This window comes from Acanthochromis polyacanthus, chromosome 8 (genome assembly GCF_021347895.1).
Source record: "Acanthochromis polyacanthus isolate Apoly-LR-REF ecotype Palm Island chromosome 8, KAUST_Apoly_ChrSc, whole genome shotgun sequence".
In the NCBI taxonomy this organism is placed as follows: Eukaryota; Metazoa; Chordata; class Actinopteri; family Pomacentridae; genus Acanthochromis; species Acanthochromis polyacanthus.
The window spans coordinates 12365540-12389938 of record NC_067120.1 but is presented as its reverse complement, the minus strand read 5'-3'; the positions used below and the strand labels follow the sequence as shown (position 1 = coordinate 12389938).

Sequence of the window (24399 nt, the reverse complement as noted above, 5' to 3'; positions counted from 1 at the left end):
GATATATACAAAGAGCTTTTATTGGAAACATTTAACAAAAATACAGTATGTTAAAGGTATGCTGACCGACCACTTTATTAGGTACACCTGTGAAATCCAATGCAATAAATTCCCCTTTTACAAACGTTTTACATTGTTGCGTTCAAAAGGCTTATCATCAGGGTCATTGTAACTGGTGGTGACTGAAATACATCTACAAGTGTTTCTAATAATTTGCCCACCCTGATAACATACATGAGACGTGCTCAACATTAGAAAATATTAGATTTCTCAGGTGTACCTAACACAGTGGCTGGTGAGTCAAGGTAAGTCATGCATTTTAAGTCCATCTGATCAGTTTTTGTATTTAACAGATTAAATGCTAAGGAGAGCGCAAAATACAAAAACACCTCTTTTGTTGTTTTGGCTGCTTTGTAAATTCATGCAAAGTTGACGAGGCTGCAGCACACCATGGTGGAGAAGAAAGCTGGATCGTCGCCGTCCCCGTTTATGGTCTCATTTGGGTAATCTAAAAAAAAAAAAACAGTTAAAGAGGAAAACGTTATCTGAGCTTCACTGGGTAATTACTACTCATTTAATTGAAGCTATACATAAATCCCACCTGTTTCAAAGATGACATGATCAACCAGTGGTCTGTCACTGAGCTGTAAGGCTGTTCTGACCTCACGAGGACCATTACCACTGGACACCTCGACCCCCCACAGGACTGGATGCTCTCTGTGGAAAACACACAAACACAAGCATTACAGATGAGACAACAGCCCATTTTAGTACCGAGAGCAAATGCAAACATTTGGAATCAAAGAGATATCTTTGTGACATGAACAGAATGCATGTTTCCAAAAAACCCCATAAGCAAAAATATTCAACCCCTAAAGTCAATGTTGAGCAAAACTATCCTTTGACTTCCACTTTGGTTTCTCACAGGCTTCTGATGTCTCTCTTTGAGCATCAGCAGAACCCCAGAACTCTACAGGCTCTTCTGATTTTTTTTTCCCTCACATATTCAAGAAAACTTTCATGTTCTTTTTAGTTAAAATTCAAGTGCAGTGAGGTTTCCAGTCCTGAAATCATTGCTTGTTTAGTGTCTTTTTTAAATAGTACATACTGCTGCTTTAGTTCCTGCTTCTTCTTTTTTTTAATCAGGTCCTCCTGCAGGTTTCTGACAGTAATACAGGCAGAGATATTGCTCTTTCTTCTACCTCAAGGTGTGCTGTCATATCACGGGTTTTAAACTTGCATATGATACTGGCAGCAATGTCTCTTTCAACTTCAAGTGTCTTGGAAGTCTTTTTGAAAATCTTTCCTTTTGTGCTATAATTATTTTTTCTCTGAGCTTTAGAGAGAGCTTCTTTCCTTTTGCCATGTTCACTACCTAGCTTGAACACTTGCATTGGTTTTACATGTTGCAACATGGCTGAAGCATGAGCATCATTATTGAGTTACCAGAGGTTAAACAGTATTTTCCAATAATCTGTTTGTAAGTCGGGGCTGCACAGTGGAGTAGTGGTTAGCGCTTTAGCCTTGCAGCAAGAAGATCCCTGGTTCAAATCCCGGCCTGAGCCTGGGGTCTTTCTGCATGGAGTTTGCGTGTTCTCCCTGTGCATGCGTGGGTTTTCTCCGGGCACTCCGGCTTCCTCCCACAGTCCAAAAATACGCTGAGGTTAATTGGTGACTCTAAATTGCCTGCAGGTGTGAATGTGAGTGTGATTGTTCGTCTGTGTATGTAGCCCTGTGACAGACTGGCGACCTGTCCAGGGTGTCCCCTGCCTTCAGCTGAGATAGGCTCCAGCGACCCAAGTGAGGATAAAATGGTGTATAGAGAATGCATGGATGTTTGTAAGTGATAAGAAAAACAACAAAAGTAGAAAACGGTTTCAGCAATATGATGCAGCCGTATTAGAAAATAAGCTTCAAACTCAGATTCTGTTGCACATTTTCATGACTGGTTTGACTATGATGCCAGTACAAACTGTATTCAGACGAAAAATATTCAGCTTCCAACTCCTTGCATACTCAGCAAGACTAAACAATTTTGACTGCAGCTGTGTTAGATGATCTGATCACAAGAGGGCAGCACTAAATACTGTGTTTCTCTAACAGAAGTAGCCAGAGTTGTGACCCCATTAGAAAAGTGCATGAAAGAACCACAAACCTCATGAACACAGCTGAGTACAGATTCTGCCAGATTACCTGATGTGAGGCGACAATTATGCACTTGTTTCTCTAGCTTCAGTCAAACACAAATACATATTTCTCTGAATAACGGTGGATTTGACAACTAATGTAAAATCCAGTATAAGTGTGAAGAAGTGACACCTAATCACAAAAGTCCAAATTCTGCTTCACCTTTCCAATACTTTTGCAGGTTAAACAATTTACAAATGTGCATTAAAAGGTGAATAGAAGGACAAATGTTTCAGTTACAGCTTTGTTAATAAACCAATTAGCACACAAAGTAAAGCATGAATTCCTTACTTCTGGTAGAAATTGCTGATCAGGGCAGGTTTGATTTGGAGTTTAAATTCGTGCTCCTCATCGTATGGTGATGTTTTGTAGTGCTGCAAACACGATCTATGAGAAAGGAACAGATATGATAAAAAAGGTTACATTTTCTACTCTGATGTCAGCTCAAGACAAGAACATTTTGCACATTTTTACATCAATGAATAAAGTCTTAGATTTACTGTGTGAGAAGGAAGAGCTTGTCGTAGGGCAAAGCCAAGAATGTTCGGCAGGTCAAGATTATTTCCAGCAGATGGTGCAGTTTTCTGAGTCGGACCACTTGCTCCTGCAGATCAACCTCAGTGCTCAGGAAATAACACTGTGGAGGAGAAAATTACTCTCACTTACTACTTTGTTAACAGATGTTAGAAAATATCTGGCATTAAAATAGTGTCAACCTTACCAAGTGGTTTAGAGTTGTCAATTCTTCACCTGAGAAACAAACAAAAAAAGATTGCAAACTGTCTAATAAATGTTAAGTTGTGTCTTGATTGATGTGATATCAAGTATAACACTACAACACAACCATAACCATGTGTGAGTGACAGAGTTCTACGCAGAGATATAGAGGAATAACTAAAAAGTTACCAATGAGGTAGTTGATATAATCTTTCCTCATCTTGTCCAGACCCATCTCTAGCAGCATGTTGACAGGGGTGACACCTGTAAGAGACACGTGATCGATCTGCTGGTGGTAGGATTGCAGAATGAGTTTGCTGAGGGAGCTGCTGCTGTCTCTGTGAATCTGGCGGAAACAAACAAACAGCTCAAAGTCAATAATGTCCAATATTTTGTTGGCAATGCACAGATTTCAGAGGCTGCAACATTCCATACCCATGGTTTGATGTCACCGTATCTTAGAGCTTCAATGACCAACTTCAGACAGTCTCCAATGTCCTGATAAGAAGTCACGCCTGTAATGGAAAAGGAATCCGAGAAAAATGGTTGCCACAGTCTGTTTGTAATAGAAATTCAAAAAAATCACAGCTTCCTTAATAGAAAAACGTGCTCACTTTTTCTCATTCGAACCCACAGCTGCTCCACAAAATCCAAATCACCTCGTTCCAGGAAAGAGTTGAAAATGGGAGCATCTGTCTCAGACTTCAGCTTTGTGTGCTTTAATAAGAAATGGAGAGAAACGAAAAGCACCCAAAAAATCTTCCAGACGTATTCTGAAATTAATACATTTGTGAAAAGGCTGTTGCTGTTCTCACAATCATACCTCAGCTGTTTTTGTAGCCTGATCCTGGAGTGTTTTTGCAGTGTTCTGGAGCTCTGAAAGAAGGACCAAAAAAACATAAAATAATCTTAACACTTCACAGTACTAACTCATAATTAAAGTGTACCTGATTCAACAATGCAGATACCTTCTAGGTAGGCCTTAGTCAGATTTACAGCAGACGTGTTTTCCAAAGGTTCCATCCATTCAGTCTCACCAGTTCTCAAACCATCAGCAAGAGTCTGGAATAGCAGGAATCTGATATTTTTATTTATCCGAGTATTGATAGTTACAGTCATCTTAGAATACAGTGAGGATACAAACCTGAAGAAATTCCAGCTCCCTGTACATCTCAAACATTGGACTTCTCATCTCTCCACTGGCAACTTTGATATTCTGCATGGGAAGAAAGACAAACAAGGTTTGTGCAATATTGTACAACCTCTATTCTCTGACTGATCAGCTGTATGTAAATGCACGACTTTAATTTGTATTTTAGACTTGAAATTTTTTGAAAAGCATAAATAAAATGCTGCTGAATGATTCCTGCTTACTAGTGTTGCTGCAGAGGAAAGGGGTGGGACCTCAAAGATACTCTCCACATGGCTCCATTTGAAATCCACTGTCACACTACTGCGTGATTCAATTGCCGTGTTCTCAACAACAGTGGAGCCAAACAAGTTGAATCTGGCACTGCCTTTAACCCCCATCTGGAAGCAGGAGCAGATAGAAGTGAACAAAAATACATTCATACTGATTTGCAAGAGGGTGCATTCTCACTTACCGAGGATTGGTGATGCCTTTTCTTATGCTCTTGCTTCAGTTCCTCTAGGGTTATGAGAGACTTTTTGTCTACAGTCGAACCTAACAACATTAAGATCAGGAAAACACAAATGGTAAAATTGCACAAAATAGATTAACAAACAAATACTCAGTGTGCTGATTAAATTTCAGCAATGAAGTGTCCAAGTTATACCTTTGCAGGTAACGGAGTACAGTTTAACACCAGTTACTTTACTGCCCACGCAGACTGTTTCAGCTCCTAACCAGGTTGTTCCAGCAGCATCAGACATGTCACATCGCACCCACAGAGGGTGTAAGGCTGGGTTGTTGTCCAGAGCTGACACATTAGCATTCTGAGATAATGTATAAAAAGACAGCAACTGCCTGTACAAAAAGAAAAAAAACAACCATTTGATTGTCAGCTATGGTGGATTAAATACATACATTGTATAAATGTATTAGCATATGCTTCATTTGGATGAAATGTTAACTGTCGTTGCATTGGTCACCTTGCTTTCATGATTGTGAGTGGCTGTGGTCCTAATTCTGTCTGGAGCACACTGGCACTATCATTAGCATCACCACCACCATCACAGTTTGATGTCTCAGTTATTGGTTCATCATCTGACTCACATATTTTGGGAATCTAGAGAAATAAAAACATGAGCCAGTGGTCAGCACTTGATAGGGGTTAAAGTCAGTCAACTAAAAATCACAGCTAGAGTATTCTGATTCCTGTTAATCCTGAATGTGCAACATCACATGTCAACATTACTATATCAAAAAATCCGAAGCAGCTGATGTGTCCAAAAGAAACATTCACAAGGAAACTATTAGCATGTTTTTGTGCAGACTTTCTCGTTCTGTTTAATAAGTCACAGACAGGATTTAACATGACTCACAATTTTTTCACAGACAAAGATTGTCTGGTCGCCACAGTGCATACTGACAGCAGGAATTTTACGTCCATTAGTTTTTAAAATTTGGATGTCCTCCTGAAATCCAGAAAACATCCCCATCATTACAACAACACAGACAGATACACTGAATGTGACACATTTTTATCGGAAAAAGGAAAACTACCTCATATGTATGTGGATCACTGCCTTTCTCATCTTGAAGACATCTGGAAACGACACAACATAAATCAACTGTACCTCAGGAAGATAAGCAGTTAGTGGTGACCGAAGCAATAAGAAACTGAACACCAGGTAAAGGCTAATAAATGATATAATGATTGCCGTAATGACTTTCTAGCATTAACACGTTAGCTAAAAGAGCGAACGATAGAGACGCTTTGCATCCAAAAACTCACCGAAGAATGTTGAAAAAGTCCTTCGCACGACATATCACCTTTGAGCCCATCGTCAAACTACGCTACAGATCTCCTTTTAAAGAGCAAAGTACGTAAAATATACAAACGAAGTGAACAAAGTTTAACAGACTGAACAAACTCCAAGCTACTGTTGATATTTTTGACAGTCGCGCGCTCACTTAGACGGTGACGACATGAGTTCATAGGTCATCACACATTTCTATAAAATTGCACAAAATAAATTAATAATCACCGTTATAAAGTGTATAGCTAATATCTCACACATGGCCAATAAATATTAAAAAAACGAAAATTATTTTATTTTTTAAATGTTCAGGAAAAAAAGTAGTTCGGTTGTGAGCCTGCGCCAACTTGGAGTAAAGAAATAGTACCTCCGGAAGCAACCGATTTTAAAGTGAATTTGTTTACCCATGACAGTTGTATTAAGCCCATTAAACTATTTTGTATCATCCATTCACGCTTTATCGTGTGCGTTTCTATTAGGTTAAACGAAGAAATTGTCAAAATAATGTCGCTAACGGAAGTGGCAGAACTGAGGCGGAGGCATAAACTATCAGGGGTGACTTACCAACTTCCTTTTTACTGTGGCCGCCATACCGTGAGGAGCGTGGTTCCCGGCGAGCCGAAAAATAATTACCGAAAATGGTGAGAAATTGCACTCATATCATGCTTAACTTATTGTACAATACACGCATTGTTGTATCAATGAACGTTCTTACCAAATAAATGTATCTTTTCTGTCTCTGGAAAGCGCAAATTGAGATTTCATAGAGCAGTCAGTTGAAATGCTCTCAGCTAGCGAAGCTAACACGAGGAGCCATTTTGGGCGAGCAGCCTGAGTAGCTCAATCCAGTTACACGTGTAGCTGTCGCTTCACTGGTAGAGAATTTAGAAGGAGTCGTTTGGTTTAGTGGCGGCTACATTGTGCTCAGAATAGACTCAAATACAGAAATTTGAGTCTGGTAATGGTAAAAGAACTGTCGTCGTTAACAATGAGTGTTCAAGGTAATGCAAAGACCGGCTGTTAAGTCATATTAGCAGGAACGAGCTAAGCTAAGGCTAAATGCCTCAGATTTCACGATGGCCTAATTAACTGTTACTTTAATCGTGTGAGTTGATTTTGAAATTGACTTAATTCAAAGTAGTTTCACTGAATTGCATCATAGCGTCTTTAAAGTTAGCGGTTTATCTGCCATCACATGCAAGAAGTTGTAAAGACTTGAGATCCAGTCACTTATCTAAAGACCCCACATTCTTCCCCGGGGTATACAGCCTCTTGCATTGCATGTATTATCATCTCAAATATATTATTATGCGCTTCACTGACGGTTAATGTTCATTTTTGTCTTCTTAGGCCTGTGCCCGACCCCTCATCTCGGTGTATTCCGAGAAAGGAGAATCCTCAGGCAAAAATGTTGTGATGCCTGCCGTGTTCAAGGCACCAATTCGGCCTGATGTTGTTAATTTTGTGCACACCAACATGCGCAAGAACAGCCGTCAGCCATATGCAGTCAGTGAACTGGCAGGTGAGGGTCCATTTCAGTCATCAGCTGGAATGTAGAACAAGTTTTCTTTGTGATCGTGATTGCCTTCATGTGTACACAATTCAATTAATATGTACTGTAACTACATTGTGTAATTGTGTGTGCATATTTTAGGCCACCAGACCAGTGCAGAGTCCTGGGGTACTGGAAGAGCTGTGGCCCGTATCCCTCGTGTGAGAGGTGGTGGTACTCACCGCTCTGGCCAGGGTGCTTTTGGAAACGTATCCTTTTGATCTAAATTTAAGTGTTATAGTTTACCTTCTATTCTCTGTATGCCAAGTTAAACCTAAATGTATAGACTTGCTGTGATGGTGTAATTTGCGTCTGACTCTGTGACCAGTGACAGAATGCCTGCTGTCATATGCTGGCACGGATGGCTGATGACCATTGAATCTGAGCGGGTATGAAGCACTTCAGTACCTGTGTCACTTCATTCAGTGGGAAACCTCCTTGACTATGGTGTAGATGTGTCGTGGTGGTCGCATGTTTGCCCCCACTAAAACCTGGCGCCGCTGGCACCGCAGGATCAACACCCCCCAGAAGCGTTATGCCATCTGCTCTGCCCTGGCTGCTTCTGCCATTCCTGCTCTTGTGATGTCCAAAGGTAAGCTCTAAAAAAAACTGTAGGACAAATGTGGGTATAAAGACATTGATAAGTGTGCTTTTATACTGCAAGATTGTTAATAACTACCATGTTAAAATCTCAGACTTGCCGTGATGGTGTAATTTGCGTCTGATCCTGTGAACAGTGACAGTTGCCTGCTGTCTCTAAGCTGGCACAGAGTCTTGATGTGTGTTAAATTCTGAGCAAGGCTAAGCAACACTAAGTTTGACAGTTGCAACAAGTTTGTTGGTATATCTTTGGTTGACATAATGGTCTTGTTAATTAGGACACCGCATTGAGGAAATCCCAGAGGTCCCACTGGTGGTTGAAGACAAAGTTGAGGGCTACAAGAAGACCAAGGAGGCAGTGCTCCTGCTGAAGAAACTTAAGGCCTGGAATGACATCAAGAAGGTAAATGAAATGAACAATGGATTTCATTGAAAACTGCATTTTTGGGTGTTTGTGGATTGAAAGGCAAATCAGTGTGATTAAAAACATCAATATCAGATTCCCTCACTGACCTTAGAGCTTACAATACCCTCCATCCTCAGACCACAGAAACATCATGCTGTTAAAGCATTGACTTAAGGTGTTTATTGGATGGAGAGTATAGGAACTGTAGCTCCTGTACATAGTCTATTCAGTTTTGAGGAAGTCTGTAGAGCTTTTTTCACTCACCTGAGATCAGAACAATCTTAAGATAGATGCATCAATTGCTGAGCAAGGCATAAATAAAATCTCTTACCTGATTTAAGTTGTTCAGAGTGTAGCATTTGAAGTTCAAACTGAGCATGCTACTTTCATTGGTATTGGGAATGCTTCATTTGCCTGTGATCACAGCTTGCATGTAGCATGTGACTCATTTCTTGGTTAATTTTTAAAATTTAGCATATTAATATAGATGAATATACATCTTCTGTTCTCAGGTATACGCCTCTCAGCGCATGCGTGCTGGTAAGGGTAAGATGAGGAATCGCAGGCGGATCCAGCGCAGAGGGCCATGCATTATCTATGGACAAGATGCCGGTTTAACCAAAGCCTTCAGAAATATTCCAGGTAAATTACCTGTTCATTTTGGAAAAATTTGTAGAATTTATTATGAGTGACAAGAATGTCTGAACATTATCTTGAAGTGCTTTATATTTACTATTCAACATTGTCTAAAACGGTACTATCCTTTAGAACCTAGTCATTGCTTTGTTCTGTATTTATGGGGGTGTCAAAGTTTGTCATGAATGTTTCCGTGTTTTGAATGGTTTGGTTCAGTTTTGAATAAGTACATTTGAAAGAACTTAGTTATTTAAACTTTTAAAGGATGTACTTTTCAGCTTGCAAATATTTAACGGCTGTTGTATTATGCAGGCATCACTCTGCAGAACGTGAACAAACTTAACCTCCTGAGGCTCGCTCCTGGTGGTCACGTTGGACGGTTTTGCATCTGGACAGAGAGTGCTTTCCGCAAGCTGGATGAGCTGTACGGCACTTGGCGCAAACCTGCCTCCCTGAAGGTCGACTACAAGTGAGTATTTAAGAAGCACGCTCTGTAGCACAGTGTACATCTGAGTATATCACAGTGATGAGCTTCCACTTCATGGTCCGTGTTTTTGAACTATGTGATATTTACCGAAGTTCTGAGTTTGAGCAACACGAAAATTGTGAAGTTGTCAATTTTCATTCTATTTGTTTGGGACTTGAATTGTTGATGCTTCCTGTTTCAGCCTGCCAATGCACAAGATGACCAACACAGACCTGAGCAGAATTCTGAAGAGTGAGGAGATCCAGAGAGCACTCCGTGCACCTAAGTAAGCATAATTCATTTTAGCTCTTGAACTAGTTTCACCTCATCAACTATGATGATGTTCCACTTCAGGTCCGTGTTTCTGAACCCTGATTATTTGGAAGTCCTGAGTTATACAAAAAAAATTGCAACTGAAGGTGCAGTTGAGCAGACATCCTGTTAATACTGGGTTTATATTGTCATTACAGCAAGAAGATCAACCGCAGAGTCCTGAAGAAGAATCCTCTGAAGAACCTGAAGATCATGCTCAAACTGAACCCTTACGCCAAGACAGCAAGACGTCATGCCATCCTGAAGCATGACCCTGCGGTAAGAAACTAAGTGGTTGAAGCTGGAAGTAAAAATTATAGATTCAATTGCAGATGATGATTTTAAGCTTGTTTGGTTTCTTCATAGATCAAGGCCAAGATGCTGAAACCCAAGAAGAGGCCTGGCAAGAAGGGAGCTCCTAAGAAGGCAGCACCTGCAAAACCCCAGGCATAAATCCATACATACAGACTGGAGTTCAGAGATAAATAAAAATCAGTTGTTTGAAATGCACGAGTCAGGTCTGTCATTTAATATTTTAATTCACAAGACTAATTTTTCTCACATAAGCTAACAAAGATTTAATCCGTGGGCGCTGTAAGGACTTCAGTAAAGAGGAATATCAAGCACACAGGTTGAGCAGCATTTGTCATGATTAAATAATTTGATCATTAGAAAAAGATGGCTTTTCAAGCAGGCCTGCAAGGTAGCCCAAAGAATTGATACATAATTTCACTTGGCATGTAGGTTTGTACACTAAATATACAACTATTGATTGCACAACTTTTTAACTCAATACATATAAACATACATTTGTAATAATACAAATTGGTCATCAGAAGACCTTGTGATATGGGCTTTGTCATACACGTCTCACATTGCCGTGCCGTGGGTGGGCGTCACAGGCTGACTGAGTCCGATGGTGCTGCACAACCAGCCGGCAAAGTCAACCTCCTCTGCCTCAGACTGTTTGATGAAAGGATGCACCTGAGGAAAAGAAATGCAGTAGATGCTCAGATTATGCGAATTTAGACGATGAGAATTTTGTCAAATAAGTACACCTACCATCAGCTGTTTCAAGTCTGCCCTCTCTGCAGGATTCTTAATCAAACTGTAGGGGAAAGAAAACATCTTAGAACATGTAGTTCATTTAAGCACCACTGGGTGGCACAAAGCGGTTTCATGTGTACAAAAACTCTTGTACATACCATTTATTAACAAAGTCTTGGAAATCTGAGCTGAATATCCCAGGCAACTTTGGAGGAGGCTAAAAATTAGAAGATCAGTTAGCATTGAATAGGTCAAACATGGCATAAAAGTGCAGAGACAGCCCACTAATACCTGTGTGGTCATCGTGTCAGAATGTGTGAATTATTGCTGGAACACTTACCTCATTAACTATGTAATCAAGCAGCTCAAATATAGCCATTGGAGGTCTGCTGTCTGGGCCGTATGCTAGAGGAATGAAACAAAATATGACTCTTACAAACTCGTAAAACTTAATTATTAAACTATTTAAACATGTTTTGAAGTAACACCAAGATTAAAGCTGCTGTAATACCAAAAGCTATCCTGCAGAATGAACTGGTCCCAGCTTAGACTTACAGCTGCCAGGTCGCCCAGGAGGCCTTGGCTTTGGGGACGACTCACTGGAGGCTGCCTCTCCTTCCACAGGGAAGCCAAATATCTGTTCCAGCTCCTTCGAATCCGGTGGAGGGATAGGAAAGCGTCCAATGGCCATTTCAACCAGGGACAGACCCATACTCCAGATATCCGACTGAACAGAGTAGTGGGTTCCCTGTAGACGCTCCGGCTGTACAGCACACACAGTTTCAACAGAAAAACCATTACTAATTCATAAAACTATTGTAAAGGAGCAAATGAATGACAACCACTTGCTTAACAAAAATAAATGTTAGACCTAAATTGTTGCAGCAATCCAAATGCTTACTGTCTAAATGAGTACTGTGTGAAAGGCGAAGCGTGTCCACTTGAACTCACCGACATGTAGGAGCGAGTGCCCACAAAGGAGTTGGCCATGGAGTCTATGAGCTGTCCGCTCACTCCAAAGTCACACAGCTTGATCTCACCACGGGAATTCACGAGGATGTTAGAAGGCTTGACATCTGAAAGGGAGGGACATGCAGAGTTTAGCAGAACACAGTGAGCAAGTGTTGAACAGGGAACAGTAAGCAGCACAGAACAAACTGCTACAGGCATGTTGTGCTGCTCGTGATAGTCTGTTTGAACATTCCCTCACCTCATACTTTTGAACAACAGAAAGTGAAAAAAAATTATTTCGATATATGTGAAATATGGGATAACTTGAAGGTAGAGATCAAAACTCTGCCTCCAGTTATTTATGCAGAAATTGTTGTGAACATTGGGACATGCTTACTTGCTGTAATTCCTCAAGTTTAGATTGATGAGCCACAACATTAAAACCAATGACAGGTAAAGAGGATGACATTATTATCATCATGTTATTGAATGTAATGTTCTGCTGGGAAACCTTGGGTCCTGACATTCAGGTGGATGTTGCTTGTACACACACCGCACAGACAGGCAGGTGGTTTTAATGTTGTGGCTCATAAGTGTACACTTTCTGGTAATAGATCCCATCCAAATGCACTTTCAGTGTGAGTGTTGTGTGCAAAAGTGCATTTAAAAGCCTGTCTAGAGCTATTATCAGCTGGTTCCATTTGATAAATCAAATGGAGGTTTTCTCTTCCAAAAACATCCCTCCCTATTTTTGTTGCTATCCGTCCACTTCAGCTCAACAATAAAACACTGTCCAGGGAAACAAACAGATTTCACAAAGCCTGAACATTTGGAAGACATCCATTTGATTTGATTAAAATTCAGATTAACTCTGGATTTTGCCTCCCACCCTCCCTCCCATTACTCACATTAAAGCACAATACAAAGGTATCTTTTAATGGCCAGAATAGACATGATGTGATAGACACGAATGATTAGAGTGAGCAAAACCTGTTCCCATGTACATATGGGTATTTGAGAAAAACTCTAACCATTAAAAATCCCTCATAGATACATTTAAAAATACTGTACTTTGAGTAATTATTTGTCTGATGTTTTTTTCCTCGTAAAAATATGGATTATCTGATTACAAAATCACATCTACAACTTTTGTACAAAAATGAAGTGAAGCTAGGCTGTAAATATAGCATATCTAACTGCAAGCATTTATGTTTTTAAATGTCATGTGAGAAGGACAAATCTCCATTGAACTGTGACATATTTTAGCAAATGAAGCAGCGATTGACCTCTGTGCATGATCTTGTGCTTCTCCCGCAGGTAGGAAAGCCCTTTAATGACCTATGAAAACAAATAATGCATATCAGCACAGTAAGAACACAGATTACTCGGTGCTGCACAAACAAACATTCTCTCAGTACATATTAATCAGTGCTGAAACCAGTTCTATGTAAATGAAATATAGCTCTAGTGTGAGTGCATGAAATCGGCGCAGCTACCCACAGCGATGCTGACTTTGCCAAGGATCTGCTCTGGGATCTTGCCTGCTTTCTTTAGTGACTGATCCAGGGAGCCGCCATCCTACAGTCAGAAAGGCAGAAAAACATGGAGAGTATCTATTGATTTAAAATATCATTTGCATAACGCCACTCATATACGCCAAATTTGTTGCTTTTCTATCAACTGGGCTGTAAAAGAAAGAAAAAAATACTTGGCTCTTTGAGTACAGTCTGTTAAGGCGATACTCCGAGTTACTGCTATGGAAAAACACCGGCAGGCATGACATTTAAGAGCTGTACCATATGCTCCATGCAGATGCTGATTTCTCCATCGCTGTAAAAAGCTCCATAGAAGCCCACGATGTATGGGGAGTTACACTCATGTAGCACCTGCAGCTCCCTAATGATCTGGTTTCTGATGGCTGGTTTAATCTCCAGGTGGATCAGCTGGAACACAGGAGACTGAGGTTTATATTTATACTCTCATATCACACACAAGATAAATGCTACCATGCAACCTTGATTTGGGACATCTATGCACACATGCGCATACACAGAAACATTAGATACAATACATGCATGTTCAAACCAAACACTAGCACAAAGAAAAATGTTTTAGGATAGATGCTTGTTCAGATCAGCATTTCAAACTAAACTAGGCAAGTGAGGACATCTAACAAAAGCACTCGAATTCTAGGACAGACCGTTGTCCCAGTAACCCACATTTGATGCGGTGCACAAATCCTGGAAACTGAGAAACATTTGATTCTACACTCTTACGACTGTCTCTCTGACATACTGGAGAATAAAAGTCCATTATGGAAAGCGTGACTAATTCCAATAAACACATCTCTTCTAGATACGGTTAGTGTAACTGGCTTTCTACATATAAAAATAGCCTTTTCACACCGTCTTCATTACCACAGTACAGCTGCACCTTACCTTCCTCGCCATAATCAGACCAGAGGGTCGGTGGGAGACCTTAAAGACAACCCCTCCATTGCCTGCACCGAGCTCGCAGATCTTCTCAAAGTCATCGTCCTTCAGCTCTCCCACTTTCTGCTTCTGAGTCAGAAAGGCCTCCAGGCGTTTCCGCTGCTGCTCATCCAACTCAAGCTCCTCTAGTTTTTTCTGCAGTGCCTCCAAGTTTGTCCTGATAAAGCGCAGAGTAAGGAAAGACAGACAGAAAGAAAGGTATTTTTTGTGTTATTAATGTATTCTTCCTTAAATGAAGGGTACTCCAGTCCATTCAGACGGAACTTTTGCAGATGTTCTTTACTGAACTAGCAGCTCTCCTCTCAGGAGGCATGAGGCAGTCCACTGCATCCCAATCTACTGCTTGTATTATATTATTCTCAGAGGTAAGACAGAGCTCTCTGTGTGACAGCTACTACTGCACATGTCTCCAGGAACAATGAAAACCAAACAATGAGCCCGCAGGAAGACAAAATGCGTTGCTGGGTGTGTTTCGGTGTTCCTTTCCAGACACCAATGCGAGGAAGCTCGAGGTTCCTCCGAGTGCTGACAGCGTTCCCTTGGAGCTGTTGTCATGGTGATGCATTTCCTTGAGAAGTTAATTATGGCATGAACACTGTTGACCTGATGCTTTTTGACCTCCATCACTGTCCTCATTGTTACACAAAGCACATCTGAGCTTTTATCAGGAAATGATGAAATGAAAAGACCAGTGAGTGGTCATGCCAATTTAACCACACAGTTGCTCTGTGAAATTCCATTAATGAAAATGTCTGCATTTTTATGCTGCAAATCGTCAATGAATCACATACAAGCATGCATAATTTTTGGTTAAGGGCATTTCTTACTTTTGCTACGCTCTGCATGTGATCTTGCTTTGTCAGAACAACAAACTGGAAGCTCATCCATCTCCGGCTACTCTTGTAGTTACAAGCTTAAGCGCCAATCTGGTGATAAGATCATTTCCATCAAGCTTAGTGGTAATTATGATTTCTTTTATCTTTGCACTTAATCACGACTCACTGGAGAGCAGTCAGAGCAGGCCAGAACGCTCCTCTCTTTACACTACAGCACCACCGCAGCAAAGAGAGGGTTAAGTGGTTTTATTTTTGAAAGCAGGCCTGCATATCCATGGAGACGAGGTGCTGAGTTTGAGCTTCCTGTGGGTGGCGTGGGCGTTTTGTCGACAAGAGCTGGAGGTGGAGGAGGCTGGAGAAGAGGAGCAGCCTGAAACGCGCTACACACAACATGTGGGAGGGACTACAGTATCTGCACACTGCAGCCCTCCTCCCTACAGGTGCTGGAGGAAGTGAGCACGACGCTGGCCTTCTGAGCTCCATCCACACAATGTCCAAGGACATCCAGCACAACTTGTATGTAAGAAACACAGTATCTCTGCAGATTGCTATGAAGAAAGAAGACTGCGTTCGCTTTCAAGAATGCATTAGTGAGGCACACATTTATCAGAATCAGGAGCTACGTATGTCAACCATCTGCTTCAGCTTATACAGAAATTGAACTTAGATTTTTGCCATGAACAGTATATTACAGTGCTGGAAACAGAAAATTCTATTAAAGTACAAAAGTAAATATTAAAATCTAGCTAAGAAGCAGCACTTGTGAGGCCCTCAACCTTTTCATCTGTTTGAGACTAGAATAAATTTACAGTTTTCACTATGAAAAAACAGGAACATGAGGGTCAGATATTGAGGGTCTGTGGAAAAAGATCATTAACCCCTTGATGCATGAATTTACTTACAATTAAATTTAAAAAGTGTGTGTGTTTTTGCATTCCAGCTGATGTTAAAATAAGGTGAGATTGTTAATTTGTCTATTACACATAGAACAGATAAAATAATAATAATAATAATAATGTCCCACTCTGACCGGTCCTACAAGAAACCGATGCTTGCAAAAGGTTCCAAGGTGTGTATTGAATATGCACAAACCGGCATTGGGGGAATGGATACACTATCTCGGCTGCAGTGTGAATGAAAGTGGTATGTCGCGAATTTGTGACAACAGGCATGAAGAGGTTAATTGCTCCTTGTATTTTTCAAATCAGAGGCTTTGCATTTTAGTTGAATTTTTGTTCCCTCCACTGACTTCCAAACTCAAGCAAAAATGCACAAAAAGTACAACTTAAGTGTTGCACAGAAGGTTTGTTTTAAGTGAGAGGAAACGACTTCCTTTGCAATCCAGTGAGCATATCTTAGAACACAACAACACAAGACATTCCTTTGTGGAAAACAGGACACAGCAAGAGGGAAGTATAAACTGAGCCACAATCCACGGTTGCTTTGTAAAGTAATCACTAATTTCCTTTTCATACATTCAGAAGCACACTTCATTCCTTAGATATGTGAACATGTACGTCATAGGTGGAAATATAAAACAAAATCACTGTTTTCTAAGCACCACTAGCCTGTACAGAGGATCGATAACAGCTTGAATAATGAAGCTATAAAGATTCCTTAAAGCAGCACGGACAGATAAAACTGGACTTATGTGATGGCAGGACCTTATCCATGACTTCAGCCAGCAGCAAGTTGTTTGGACAGGTCTATCCAGAGCAGGTTGTTTTTATTTGTTCTCAGATCCCCTCTGATAATATTCCATGCTTGGCTGGCATTATGTGGGCCACTCAGTACAGCTCTCCGATGGCTGCCAGCCATTTCACGCTGAGAAAGCATTTGGCGGGTTGGGAAGGCAATTCTTTTTCACCAGAGTGCAATGGTCTGGTTTCAGTAAGAGGCTCATCGATTGGATTAAGCTCATCCACAGCCATTATGCAACACATTTGCTCGCTGGTGTCAGCATCCACTCATCCTCTGTCTTGGTGCAAATTACCCCAAATAATGTGCTAATTTAAATGTGTGTTGTGAAATGTGATCCTTTTTTGTTCTTTCTATTTAAAACAATTGGCGGCTTCTCTCTGTTTCAGCTACAGTATTGATGCTGTGTTATGACTCTGAATCACTGCAAACTAACATCCTGATATTGTAGATTTTCAGAACTTGTTTTAAATGAACACAGAAACTAAATCATCTCTATATATTTGAAATTAACGATGGCTGAATTTCCTTTAGCTGCTTGAGTTCAGGGCCTTGATATTGTGCATGCAGGCTCACTTTAACTGCTTATAAGGGCATTTAAACAGAACAAAGCCATCATTAAGGGTAACATATCAATAACAGCTGTGCTTTTTTTTTTTTTTTATTACTGTGACAATTCAAAATATCTACCAAATGCATAAAGCTTCACTGAGGAGCACAAGAGGTCATCAAAGTCTCTGCAGACATTTTTCATCATGAAGTGCAGCTGTATTAAAAATGGCTGGATTCCACTCAGGGAAAGGCTCTGTTATTGTGGCTTACTGGGACATTTTAAGGAGCCGAGCCATCATTAATGTTATTAATTCCACCTGTATGACAGAGCTGAAGGTCTAATCAGCCCCCAAAAAACAAAACAAAAGCAGACACTTCTGGAGATAAATCACTGCTGTGGGGGTCTCCTCTGATTCAAATCTTTTTTTTTTTTACCTTGTTAACATGTTCATATGGTGTTTTTTTTATATGCCCAAAGACAAATCATGAGTGAAATAAGCTGTCGGCATCATGGTGTGACAGTTTCACCTCAAAGCTACAGTGAACCGATGACCAAACCATACACCACAAACCTAAGGAATCAATCTTACTATTATTATTGTTCTTCAGAATCATTTTCAAGTTTGGCTCTGTTACTCCAGTGTTACAATTTGCCATTGTAAAGTGCTAAATAGCTTTACAGTGTTTGAGCTGGTGTGCTCAAGCTGCCATGAGTAGAGGCAGAGGCAGGAACTTTGTAGCGGAAGCAACAGTGTAGAGTTACAGTTCAGCAAATATAAAGGGAGGGAGGGAGGGATTATTTTTATGTAAATATATAAATATGTAACTTGACACACAATGGTGAGTTTTTAGGGGTTAAATCAATCACTAGGGAGGGACTTTAATTGTTTCACACCCGATCTGTCACAGCTATACCAAAAAATCTAATGCAGAACTCAAGAGACAAAAAGCTCTCCTTTATTAAAGGAAGAAATAGGTAGGGGAGACATGAGGGGTGAAGTCAGCATGCAAGGGAAAGTATCAGATAATAAAGAGCAAAAAGGAGGCGACAAAAGGTGGACTGCAAGAACAAGAAGGAGGTTGAATCAAAGGAGGATTTACAGCTGGTAAGACATAATAGACAGCATGGGAGAGGGAGAAGGGTGCTTTTCATTTTGCCAACTTATGCCTGCTCTCATCTAACTGAAATCGTCCTCTCCACCATTATGGAGGTTCTTCCAAACCCCCAAATGCACTTCATGGAGGCGAGGAGGCAGGTGACTACTGGAGGAGCTTAGAGCGAGAAAACACAGATGTATCCTACGTCTGACATGCTTGCTGAAAGGAGCAGGAAGACACGCGAGTGAGACGATACATTACCATAATGCAAAGCACCTGTGGTAGCTAATGAGGGCAGGGGGAACAGAACGGGGGACAGATGAGCAGGTGTTTGTGGGGAATCAGGTGGGAAGGAACAGTGTTAGAGCAGGGCAGATGGGAGTGACTGAATCTGAAATGACAGAACAGTCCGTGTAGATGGCAACAGGGAACAGAGGAAAAATGAATACCTGAATGCAATAATCCTTCTTCCACCACGAACTAGTGTAGACGACACACTCTTTCCACAACCAGACTGCATCCCTGTGATGCATGGCTCTTAGTGTGACACTTTAATGCGTGATACATCACCGCTGCATATGGCTGCAAGTACAACAGATGACACTTGACCATGCCCCAGCTATGATGCTGGATGGGGTCAGCGGAGAAACAGATAAACATCTTTCAAGCTATCGAGGCTGGTGCTGCTGTGCTTGTGAAAATCTGTGTCTTGTGTGGAGATATCCTTTTAAAAACACTGACACATATACATCTCAAAGTGCACAAAGAAAGCTAATCCTTTATTTTGATCTAGAAGACATTCATGCAGGCCTCTTCCTCTAATCTGCTAAATCACACACGTGATAACCCCAAATACACACACACTCATCCTCATATACCACATGTAGAGCAATTATAGCCTGGCTCTTCAAGTTCAATCCTCTCCTTCACTGGTCTGTAAAGATCTGGCAAAGTTCCAGCTCTCCAAAACAAATCACCCTTCCACCTTCTTGTTCCTTGAGGCCCTTCTAAAGTTAGGAGATGAGACTATACTAAAATCTTGGTTGAGATATATGACAAGTCTGATTTCTGAAAATGGCCAAGCAGATTCCTGTTGGTTTTAAAATGTAGCCAGAGAGCAGCATAAACATATTTTTCACCCTGGGTGGTTGATACTTCTGGACACTGAAGGTAATGTGATGAAGTGGGAACTTTGCTCCCTGCTCTGGAGTTACTTAAAACTTAATTTGTCTCGACAGTAACTTCTCACTTATCTCATGTATTCTCAGACAACCTGAAAGGTCAAAATAAACACACACATACTTCAATAAACCCTGACTTCAAGAAGGTTACAGTGTTTAGTTTCTGTTGTTTTAAGGGAGTATTGATGCATCTGTTGCAGCTTTTTGATCGCTGTGATTTGTGGTGCTTCACAGGATTGCACAAAGGAGTTTTTATGTCATTTAGTCAACCTTCACTGATGTAAGTGGGTTGCACAAAAAAAAAAAACAATAACACCTGCCAACATAATGCACTACAGCGTCTATAAAGACCTTACAGTTGAACCAAGTCTTCACTAAAACAATTGATACAGCTATAAACAGATACAACAGAGATTTGTATGGTTTAATTTTGTGATTACAGGTCTAATAGATTTGGCTGAATCTGATTTTAATGAATCCAGCTGCGTAAGGAATGATTTAGAAATCCTCCTTGGTACCCTTCACCTGTGGCATTCAACACATAGGCTCATTATTCACAAAATAACATTAATATTGCAATGCTGTAACTGTGTAATTACACCAAATTCTACCACATTTCCTTCTTCTATGTGGCTGTGCAATGAGTGAGAGCAAGAGGACAACAGATCTTTCATTTCCCATCACTGGACTGAAGCAGAATGAACTTTTCTTCAGCGCCTCAGACAGCTCAAAGTGTGCACACAGATACAACTTGACTTTATATGGAAAAGATGATGAAGTAACACCAGGCTGCACAGCTATCTGTCAGCAAAATGTCAGCCTGAGTGTCACAGTGCACAATACAGCAGCATTACTGGTCTCACAGAGACCCCTGATTCCAAATCTCTGATTCAGAGTCCCTGATTGTTGCTGCATCCCGTCGTGCTGCTCCTCGGACAGCCTGTCCAGCAGCAGCAGATGGAATGTGGTCGGCTCTCGCCAAACATTATGTCATCAACAATGACTTCTAATGGACAAAGCCAAGGCACGGCTCATCTGTTTAACATTGTTAGCATGCTGATCCAACATAAATGTCTTCAACATCAGCATCGAAAACAGAAAAGGTCCATAAATGTAAGTGGATTCATTATAATGGAATGCTGCAAAATGAAAGCTAAGATGTTTGTCAGTTAAAGTCAGCTAGAATTTATCTCGCAAAAAGCTCATTACCTGAAAAAATTAAGTCTTAGAAAATGAGTTTGCAGCTATTTTAAAGATCAGTTTAAAGATCAGCGTTCGATCCTTGCAGCTTCTCAGTGTGAGAATTTGTCTTACGTAGTAACAAACTGAAAGTCTTTGTGTTTAGAGCTGCAGTGAATGGACATTTCTCACTGTTTCCTGCAGTTCAAACCAATGCAGACACCTAAAAGCTTAGTGATGAATTATATTCAAATTTAAATGCAGTGTTAGATTTTAGTCCAATGCATTTTTTTCACGGCAAAACACACAGATGGCCTTCAGATGTACGATCTAACAATGAAACAATGAAATCTCCTGCCTCTCCAACACATCACAAATGCTGCCATCGCGACGGACGACACGTTATGTAATTCTCATCTCAGCCGATCCAGCTTGTTGCAGGACTGACTGGGCTTTTCTCTGCGAACTGAGAGCATTGTGTCACAACAATTTTACATCTCCATTACCGTGTTTTTGTCAAACGGTGGTGGGAGCAGGCCTACACGTAACTTCTCCAACACACAGGAACACCATTCTGCACGCTGTGTCGCTGCAAAGGTCAACCTCTGACTAATCACAGTTCACACAAAGGGGGCTGTGAGAGTAACGCAGAGACCTGCTCATCCATGACACCATGAAGGATCTAGAGAGCTGCACATTATAGACGGTTATCTTTAGATCACTTATGATGATAGGAAGCACTAAACTGTTGAAGTGACTAATGACTTTGGTATAAATAAATGTAAAGATGCAAAGAAATCAAAAGAAAAGATTGGCTATTGATTGTTGCCAATGATTTATCAATTAAAAATGTTAAAAATTTACTGATAATGGCTTATAAAAAGAGGATTTGCAGGTTTTCTCTGTTTTTTTTATATCACACCTTGTACCCTTTGGGATTTCTCGCTGCTGCTTAGTGGTAAAACAGTCAATTTATTGATTAGTCCATTCACAAAATTCATGATCAACTTATTTGATACCTGTTAAGCAAAAGCCCAAAACATGTGCTGCATCCAGCTTATGAAAAGCCAGAGTCTTGTGTTAATTCACAGCTTTATATCAAGGTGAACTGAACAGCTTTGTGTTTTGGAGGGTGTTTGATTCTGTCAGCCTGGGTTTAAGGAGGTTTCTTTACTATTTTCTGTCCTTTTACAGTCTAAACAAGCAATTAAACCAGAGAAAAAACAATAAATGATTCATCAATACTGGTATTAAATGTTAGATGCTCCTAGTCAGACAATGCAAGACATTTAATGAGATTATCTTTGGTTTTTGGAAACCTTTGAAGCACATTTTTTCCCCACATTTTAACGACAATGTTAGTTACTTAACACATTAATCGATAATAATAATGATTATTAGTTGCAGCCTCAGTAGGATCACAACAACACACACACACCTGGTGCAGAGTCTCCTATTAGAGTTTACACACACACACACATCGATGCTGCTGGCTGCTGCCATCAATCAGGTTATCGATCAGAGGGGTAGTTATCGATACACCACGATCACCAGTGTAAACATGAGCACCAGATGATTACTGAGACTCACTCTGTGGCTCCGGTGCCGTTGATCGTGTTTCCATCAGGGATCGGGTTGAGTTGGATCGGCTCTGGCTTCCTTCTCTTCTGCATGTTACACTCAAGAAGATAAAAACAGACGAGCTGCAGGAATATGGACGGAAACCCGCAGAAAGAAGCAGAGCTCAGGTGTGGAGAGACGCTGTCAGGTGAGAGGAAGGAGGCTGACGGAGGAGCAAACGGAGCAGAGCTGTCATGAGGTGCAGCCTGATTTTCTTCTTAATGGGTGGATGTGAATGAAACGTCACGAAAATATTTACATTGGTCTTCCGGACAGCATGGCTGGGCTTGTTGCAGAGCTCCCTCTGCTGATCACAGCCTGAAAAACACATTCATTCAGCCGGCAGCTGGGAGCTGAATCAAACACTGGGGGCACTGAGGTCATGTCCTCCATGTTTGTTTTCTTGAATTTTTAGGAGTTTATTGGCATGTACTTTTAAAATGGACCCGTCATCATAGTGATTGAAGAATACTCACTTACCTTTCATGCAATAATTTATTACAATCTAATTTTTTGAATAATATTCTTGAAATCTTATCGACCGCGTCTAATGTTTCTCTGCAATGTTTGCACTGTGTATATAATATAACTTTAAACTGCCTTTATACCTCTGTCTTTTGAGCTGCTGTAACAGTGAACCTTTCCAACTGTGGAATCAATAAAGTTTATCTTGTCTTAAGTAAAAATATCTAAACAACAATACAAAAATTGAATAATAACATTGGGTCAGTCAAAATCGCACTTAAGTTTTAAAAACAAAAGTTTTATCAGCAAAATGCATTTACTATGCAAGTGTTTAAAATATTTGTCACTCCTCTGGCAGAGTTATATGACGATCGGCGTAAGTTTGCCTCCTTGAGTCCATCTGTGCACAACATTACTCAAAAACGGAACAACGGATTTGGATGAAAGTTTCAGGTAAGATCAGACATGCCACAAGGACCAAGTGATTAGATTTTGGCAGTGATGCAGCTTACAGTTTGGATCCACGGATTTGTTAAAGATTTCTGTATCATTGCGAGATATCGGCACTGTAACTATGACAACAAGTGAACACTACGTCAGCTGCCTGCTGCTGATCACATGATTTCAATCCTACTACAAATCGACCAGGACTTATCCATCAGAAATGATACAAGGAACAACTGATTAAATTGTGGGGGTGTTTCTTGCTACATATTTAGGTCACGCTATTTAATATCCGCACATAACCTACACATGCATAACACACGCCTGTGGTCAGTGCAACATCATTTATTATTAAATATTTTATCCATCAGAAATGATACAAAGACTGAGCAGCCTTGGTGCAGTACTGCACTCTCTGAGTGCTTTTCTTGTTTGAAAAAAGTGATATATTATTATAAGTTAAACCAAGGTAAGACATTGCCCTTAGGAACTATGGTGTGTTCGTGATGATGTGCAGTGTTTGCTGTCTGTAAACCATATTGTATTGATGGCCAGAAGACTCAATTTTGGTCTCATCAGAACAAACAATCTTCTTCCAGTTGACTTCAAAGTCTCTCACAAGCCTACTGGTGAACTCTACTCATTCATTCATTCATTCAGAACAGTTGTACTGTTTCCATTCAATTGCTCAGATGTACCTAATAAAGTAGCCACCAAGTATATTAAAATAGCATCTCTCATGAATGATCTTTAAACGTTGTGTTTGCTTACATTTCCTCTTTCTCAGGTAATAGTACTTGTTTGTTTGTGTTAGAAATGAAGAAAATGTCTATTTTGTGTTCTTAAATAAGATATGAGGCTTGTCTGTTTGACTGAAAGTACCTCTCAACAGAACAAAGAGAAGATAAAGCAGCATTAATGAAACTAATCAGACCTTTATAATTAAGGCTCTTTCATCATGCCATTTAATCCTCACAGTAATTGTTATTATCCAAAAATAAGAATAACAATGATGCA

At 40.4% G+C, this 24399-nt stretch overlaps 3 protein-coding genes and 4 non-coding genes across 7 annotated transcripts; 5 read left to right on the top strand and 2 right to left on the bottom strand.

Annotated features, from left to right (window-relative positions):
* Positions 1-2: 2 nt before the first annotated feature.
* Positions 3-6244, bottom strand: zwilch (zwilch kinetochore protein). The gene is made up of 18 exons (XM_022190109.2): positions 5823-6244; positions 5591-5633; positions 5410-5502; positions 5017-5153; positions 4701-4891; positions 4509-4588; positions 4279-4434; positions 4049-4120; positions 3873-3966; positions 3728-3780; positions 3519-3621; positions 3340-3419; positions 3094-3250; positions 2909-2937; positions 2688-2824; positions 2479-2574; positions 602-717; positions 3-508 (listed from the first exon to the last, which is right to left on the bottom strand). The coding sequence occupies exons 1-18, from the start codon at positions 5870-5872 to the stop codon at positions 420-422; spliced, it is 1776 nt and encodes a 591-aa protein (XP_022045801.1). The 5' UTR covers positions 5873-6244; the 3' UTR covers positions 3-419.
* Positions 6245-6380: 136 nt separating this feature from the next.
* Positions 6381-10325, top strand: rpl4 (ribosomal protein L4). Its single transcript, XM_022190136.2, has 10 exons — positions 6381-6488; positions 7198-7369; positions 7502-7608; positions 7853-7991; positions 8278-8402; positions 8918-9047; positions 9354-9510; positions 9710-9793; positions 9978-10098; positions 10186-10325. The coding sequence occupies exons 1-10, from the start codon at positions 6486-6488 to the stop codon at positions 10270-10272; spliced, it is 1125 nt and encodes a 374-aa protein (XP_022045828.1). The 5' UTR covers positions 6381-6485; the 3' UTR covers positions 10273-10325.
* On the top strand, positions 7689-7787 carry LOC127535294 (small nucleolar RNA SNORD16). The gene has a single exon (XR_007944142.1). It is a non-coding gene; the product is annotated as a small nucleolar RNA SNORD16 (small nucleolar RNA).
* LOC127535293 (small nucleolar RNA SNORD16) lies at positions 8098-8197 on the top strand. The gene has a single exon (XR_007944141.1). It is a non-coding gene; the product is annotated as a small nucleolar RNA SNORD16 (small nucleolar RNA).
* On the top strand, positions 9560-9630 carry LOC127535290 (small nucleolar RNA SNORD18). The gene has a single exon (XR_007944138.1). It is a non-coding gene; the product is annotated as a small nucleolar RNA SNORD18 (small nucleolar RNA).
* On the top strand, positions 9837-9903 carry LOC127535292 (small nucleolar RNA SNORD18). Its single transcript, XR_007944140.1, has one exon. It is a non-coding gene; the product is annotated as a small nucleolar RNA SNORD18 (small nucleolar RNA).
* A 15-nt stretch (positions 10326-10340) lies between the features above and the next one.
* Positions 10341-22714, bottom strand: map2k1 (mitogen-activated protein kinase kinase 1). The gene is made up of 11 exons (XM_022190122.2): positions 22444-22714; positions 14256-14466; positions 13614-13760; positions 13318-13395; positions 13104-13155; positions 11818-11942; positions 11422-11629; positions 11207-11271; positions 11025-11083; positions 10882-10927; positions 10341-10803 (listed from the first exon to the last, which is right to left on the bottom strand). The coding sequence occupies exons 1-11, from the start codon at positions 22524-22526 to the stop codon at positions 10690-10692; spliced, it is 1188 nt and encodes a 395-aa protein (XP_022045814.1). The 5' UTR covers positions 22527-22714; the 3' UTR covers positions 10341-10689.
* Positions 22715-24399: the final 1685 nt, after the last annotated feature.